The 6,234-nt window shown below is 45.7% G+C and overlaps 1 protein-coding gene across 1 annotated transcript; it reads right to left on the reverse strand.

Moving 5' to 3' along the window:
- Positions 1-2,448: 2,448 nt before the first annotated feature.
- Positions 2,449-4,876, reverse strand: LOC138521390 (nucleolin-like). Its single transcript, XM_069634179.1, has one exon. It carries the CDS (start codon positions 4,746-4,748, stop codon positions 2,763-2,765), a length of 1,986 nt encoding a protein of 661 aa, XP_069490280.1. The 5' UTR covers positions 4,749-4,876; the 3' UTR covers positions 2,449-2,762.
- Between the last annotated feature and the right edge of the window lie 1,358 nt (positions 4,877-6,234).

Below are 6,234 nucleotides of genomic sequence, written 5' to 3' on the forward strand. Positions count from 1 at the left end.
AGCCGACTTGCGCGCGCGCGCACTCACCCTCTCCCTCTCTTTCTCTCTCTCTCTCTCTCCTTCACTCTAGCATTGCTAGTACTTTATTCTGATCCAGTCTCCTGATACTGGCATCTATTTACCTATAGGCTGATCTATTTCCGATTCTTATTCATTTTAGTCTTTGAACTTGGCGGCTGATGTCATGCACCAGCCTTTGCCACCAAACAGCTCTGATAGGGTGTTCTGATAGGGTACTCTGGGCAGGATTATGGGCTATTTTAGCATGAAATCTCAAACATTCGAGAGGCGTACTTTGGTCACCAAGCCATGCCTAAATCCTGTTTAAATAAGAGAAGCCAAAGCACAGGTGCCTCCTCTTCCCATAGAACCTTAAATGCCAGGGGATAACTGCTAGGCTGCTTTCATCATCTCTGTTCATGGGGGCGATATATATTGATGCCATTATCACAGTGTAACATTCAGTGTGATCAGGAGTTAAGTCCTACAAAAAAAGTGGTAGACTCATCAACATACCAATTGAATGTGTTGTCCCCAGACACTAGCACACCAAGGCACCCTCTGAAAAAAGTGGGGGGACTTCGTCCACCCGCGTGTACCTTCGTCTTGAGCTCTGAGTGTGACACTTACAATCAATAAAGTAATTTGACAAGTGATAATATGTCCGTGTCTTCATAACCATAAAATTGCATCGGTTTGCACTGTAGTGACCTCAGACGTATGCACACGGCAACACCACAGAGCAGTCATTCACGTTTGAACGCTCACCCTGTAATATTTTATTGTCCCTATGAAGCAACTTTGCAAGAACAGAGACATTGACCTTTGTGATGTGATCATGTTTTCTGTCGGATGTTCACAGGCTGCCATGTTTAGTGGCTTTCATTCTATGTCAACATCGGAGACGCGCATTATGAGCAGGCATTCACTTTTCCTCCACTTGAGATGATTCCCAGAGTCTTGACAATGATAAGGCGGGAGAAAGCCGAACTGGTGCTGCCAGGCCCTTGGTGGACCACACAAGCGTGGTTTGCACTTATCATGGAACTTCCTACAGATTTTCTCCAATGTCGACTCAGGTCCCAAAGCTGCTACTGAATGAATTTTCTGAAAGTTGAGAAGGTTAACACGAGTATTCGAGGCAGAGGAAGTGATGAACTGTTGCAGTCACAGGTCACTTTCAAAGAGGACTCCAATGTTGGGAGACTTGGCTGAGAAAGTAAGAAAGCGATAAGAGAGGGGAGTGTAGGGATGGCATTGGAAGCCGTGAGAGAAACAACTGACATTTAAAGAAAAATCAGAATGAGGCAGCAGAGAGCTACCCAGTGACAAATTGCAGTGAGACAGTTGGTAATCCGTTCCGAAATGGATGGGGCCTGGGGTGAAGGATGGAAAGGAGAAAAAGATTTGAGTGTCAACAGCAAAGAGGTGACAACGAAAGCCACACAACAAGATACGTCTTCCTTTTTTTTTTTTTTAAATTTATTTATTTACAAGTATATACAAAAAACAACATCATAGTACAGAGGAATAATAATAAAAAAAAAAAAAACGGATCAAACAAAGTCATTGGACATATTCCAAAACTTTTCATATGAAGACAACTTACATTTCAATTTGTAGATCAATTTTTCTGTTCTAGACAGACCATGCATTTCTTGAACCCATTCCGCAAATGGCGGAGGGATCCGACCTTTCCATCCTCGAAGGATCAACCTTTTCGCAACAATGGTTGGTCTAAAAAGCCATTTCTTGAGGGGAGAGCTGACATCAGCCAGCTCAGAATCATCCTCTAGGATCATTGTCTTAAAGTCCAGGACACACCCTTCACCCAAAATTCTGACACACACATCACAAATGTCAATCCAGAAATCCCTGACCCGCACGCAGCTCCATAGCATGTGTTCCAATGATCCAACTTCCTGAGTACAACCCCAACAATCAGCATTGTCAGTCATGCCCCTTTTATGTAATGTTTCCAGACACCAATACACACGGTTCAGGATCTTAATTTGTCTAGACCTTTCGCCCAGATTCAGCGAACATAAGGAGACATTTCCGCATATATTCCGCCAGGCCTCAAGATCAATATCAGACCCAATTCTCTCGCTCCACACTTCCCATGAATTGTCATTGCTCTGAAAATACGACACAAAAAGTTTGTATAACCTACTGGCTAAACCACCTCCCTGTCCATTAGAATCCGTCAGAAAAATAGTTATGTCAAAAGAGTCAGACCAGTCCACCTCACTGACAGACCTCTTGAGTCGTCTATAAGCCGAGTCCGACAAATCCTCAAAACTCCATCTCTCTCTCAGCTCAGCAGCAGTCAGCCACCGAACATCATTCCCCAAATCAGAAACCTTTTTTTAATCTGAACGACGTAGTCGCTGAAGCATAAACCATAAACATTTCTGCATTTTTTTACAGCAAAAAATACTACAGAAGTTGATAGGAAAACACGATTGTTTTGTACAGTCGATAAAACATTATAAATTTATGACAATTCAGACAACAGTCGCTTCCCACATCCATCACTCGTTACTCTTAAAAAAAAGTCTCTAGGAATAGTCCGGCAGAGAAAACAGCTTGCAGGCCTCAACTTGATGCTTTGCTTTTATCCATATGGCCACAGAAGAAACTGCTTTTCTTCACATTGGAATGTCCTTACAGAAGGCTCGGTCAATGCAAAACAAATGGGCGATCTCAACCCCATTTTATACCAGAGTCCTTTTAAACAGGGGAAGGGGAGAAATTGCTCTTCAGTCATCAAACTTTGTTTTCTTCCCCCGGTTTCCTCCTCGGAAACCTCCACCGCCGCCTCCTCTACCACCACCAAATCCTCCTCTGCCACCTCTTCCGCCGCCTCCGTAACCACCACCTCCCCAGCCTCCGTAACCACCGCCTCCCCGGCCTCCGTAACCGCCACCACCTCGGCCTCCGAAGCCTCTGCCACCACCTCGGCCTCCGAAGCCTCTGCCACCACCTCGGCCTCCTTCTCCCTTGGGCTTGGCAAAGTCTAGCGTCACCTTGTTGCCATCAATCTCACCCTCCTCCATGGCTTCTTTGGCAGCTTTGGCATCTTCTACTGTAGAGAAATCTACAAACCCGAACCCTTTAGAAGCTCCAGTGTCTCGGTCAGTAGCTATTCTGGAGCCCACAGCACCATCAAATGCCTCCTTTAAGCTTTCTTCTGTTGTGTCTTCAGAGAGACCTTTCACAAACAAAGTTTTTGTTTGCCCGCCTCCTCGAGCATTTCCACCTTGCGAATTTTGCATCTCCAGACGTACCGTCCGCCCATCAATCTCTACGTTGTTGTGATTTTCCAATGCTTCCTTCGCTTCTTCAGGAGTGGAAAACTCGACAAAAGCGAAGCCTTTGGGTCTACCCTGGTTGTTTTGTGGTATTCTCACCGATACCGCCTTCTCAAAAACGTCTTGTAAGGAAGATTCTGTGGCACTATAGGACAAGTTATTGACCAGCAACGTCTTTGAATCGTTAGCCGCGCTTCGCTTTCCACTCTTCTCTCCAGTGTAGTCTATAAGAATGGACCTCCCTTCAATTTCAGTCCCCTGCTTCTCGGACATTATTTTCTCTGCCTCAGCTTCAGTTTTGAACTCTATGTAAGCAATGCCCCTACTGCCACCGTCATTGCCTAGAGGAAGCCTTATGTCAATCGCGTTGTCAAAAACGTCTTGCAAATCTTCCGCTGAGGTGGAGTATGGCAGGTTCTTGACAAACAACGTTCGGGAATTCTTTTCTTTCTTGCTTTCTATAGTACTCTCCTTCGATCGGGCCTTCTCCATCTTTGCCTCAAATCCCAGAATTTTTTTCCCATTCAGTCCAACAGCCTTCTCCAAATCTTCCTCGCTGGAGAAATCGACATAACCAAATTTCTTAGTTCCACCGAGGCGAACATCAGCAACAGTCAAGCTCTTTTTGGAGAAAAACTGCCGGATGGCATCCTTTAGCTCATCAAAATCCTTTTCATAGTTCAGATTGCCCAGATACAGCGAGAAACCTGTTTCAGTTGCTTCAGTTTTTGCCTTCTTTGCCTCAGGCACATCCTTCTTCTTGGGAACTTCTTTCTTTCGTTTACCGGACTCTTTCACGGTCTCCTTCTCGTCATCGTCATCCTCGTCATCATCATCGTCGTCGTCTTCATCCTCCTCCTCTTCCTCTGAAGATTCAGCCTTTACAGCGACTTTTGCAGTTACAGCAGCCTTGGCTTTTGTTGGCGGTGGGGTGGTATCCATGGCCTCATCGGATTCGTCATCGTCGTCTTCATCCTCTTCCTCCTCCGATTCCTCTTTTTTGGCTGCCTTTTTCTTTGCAGATTGTTTTTCTACCGGTTTCTTCGGTGTGGGTTTCTTGGCAGGTGGAGTCTCCTCCTCAGATTCGGATTCTTCATCATCCTCCTCCTCCTCGTCGTCGTCATCCTCCTCCTCACTATCCTCATTTTGGGCCTTCTTGCCATTCTTAGCCGCTGCAGCCTTCTTCGCCGGTGTAATCACAGGTTTTGCAGGCGTGGCAGCTTTCTTTGCTGGCGTAGCTGCCTTTTTGCCAGGTGTATTGGAGGCTTTGGCTGGAGTCACAGTTTTCTTTTGTGGGACCTCCTCTTCCTCCTCACTTTCGTCTTCGTCGTCTTCAGAGTCCTCTTCCTCGCTATCCTCAACATCCTTTGGGGGAGGTGGAGCAGCTTTTTTCGGTTTGCCTGCAACTTTAGCTCCCTTCGCTAGTTTCACCATGATTGCGTTGAGGTGGACTCTGTGCCGCGGTTTCCCCGGATGTGGTGCGGGCTCGGTGCTGGTGGAGCTGCACGTGCGGCCTGTGCTCTGCTGCGTCTGATGTGCGAGAGCGCGCGGAGCGAAAGAGAGACCAGAAACCTTTTTAACATTCATTAGGGACCATTCGGGCCAAAACACCGTCCTGGAGTTATCTCTAATCCTAGGATTCAGCCAGATAGAGGCATTCTTACACTTAAACGCGTCCCTACCTAGCAATGACAAGACCTCAATCCAAGAGTTGCGCAAAAAGGACGTGGTTAACAAACTACCTCCCGGAATCTTTGTGTTAGTGGTCTACAGTGCTCCCGGGCCCAGTGGCCCATATGCATTCGACTCCGCTACAGCCCATCTGTCCAGTTTACCATCCAAAAACGGAACAAAATAATGAGCAGAAAATGCTAAATGGTAGGCCTTAAAATTCGGAACTCCTAGACCACCCAAATAAATCGGACGCTGCAATTTACACAGACTAAGTCTGGGTGGTTTTCTGTCCCATAAAAAATCCTGAACAAGGCGGTCTAGATCTTTCCAATAACTACACTTTATTCTCAGAGGAAGCATGCTAGTTATAAAGTTAATACTGGGAGCTTCAAACAAAAAGGTTCCGACACCACTCCATTAGTCTTAATGTCAGCCGTTGGACTGGCATATAAAAGAGCAACCCAGGAAATAAAATCCTCCCCCAGATTCATCTTCCTCAGCACCGAGTATAAATAATCCCAACTGACTCTGTCAAAAGCTTTTTCCGCATCTAAGGACAGGACAGCTGCATCACCGACCAATCTGTCTGCCATTTCCATGGTTAACAACAATTTCCTCATATTACTGGACGTACGCCGATTCTTCATGAAACCAGATTGTTCCTCCCCAATCAAAACCGGCATGAACTGTCCTAAGCGTATAGCAAGAACCTTGGCTAAGATCTTATTATCTGTATTGATAAGGCTGATTGGACGATAACTAGCTGGTTGATTGCAATCCTTATCCTTTTTTAAAAAGACCGAAATCGACGCATGGTTAGTACTCTTAGATAACGACCCCACCAGTTTGCTCGAGACAAACATATCTCTCATGAGTTCCAAAGCCGAGTTCGGGAGGACCCTGTAAAATTCACATGGGAGGCCATCCGGCCCCGGTGATTTACCCACATTCAGCCCTGAAATTGCGCCTTTAATCTCATCAATTGTTATCATGTCACCAAGAAGATCACGCTCAGTATCCTGAATCCTAGGCAAATTCAAATTACCAAAAAAGTTCTCACCCCTACCTGTAATACCAGCCTCATTGCCATACAGATTCTCATAAAAGTCCGAAAGATTGAGTTAATTTTAATGGGATCAAATGTAATTCTACCCTCCTTGTCAATCATAGAAGCAATTGCCGACTCTGAGATCCTTTTTCGCAACCGGTATGCCAGCCATCTGTCACAACGCTCCCCTTTCTCAAA

The sequence above is a fragment of the Ambystoma mexicanum genome, chromosome 13 (genome assembly GCF_040938575.1).
Source record: "Ambystoma mexicanum isolate Mex_15411 chromosome 13, UKY_AmexF1_1, whole genome shotgun sequence".
Lineage (NCBI taxonomy): Eukaryota > Metazoa > Chordata > Amphibia > Caudata > Ambystomatidae > Ambystoma > Ambystoma mexicanum.

What these genes read in the sequence shown, in the direction of transcription:
- LOC138521390 (XM_069634179.1), bottom strand. Translation starts at nt 4,748, where the DNA reads ATGGTGAAACTAGCGAAGGGAGCTAAAGTTGCAGGCAAACCGAAAAAA.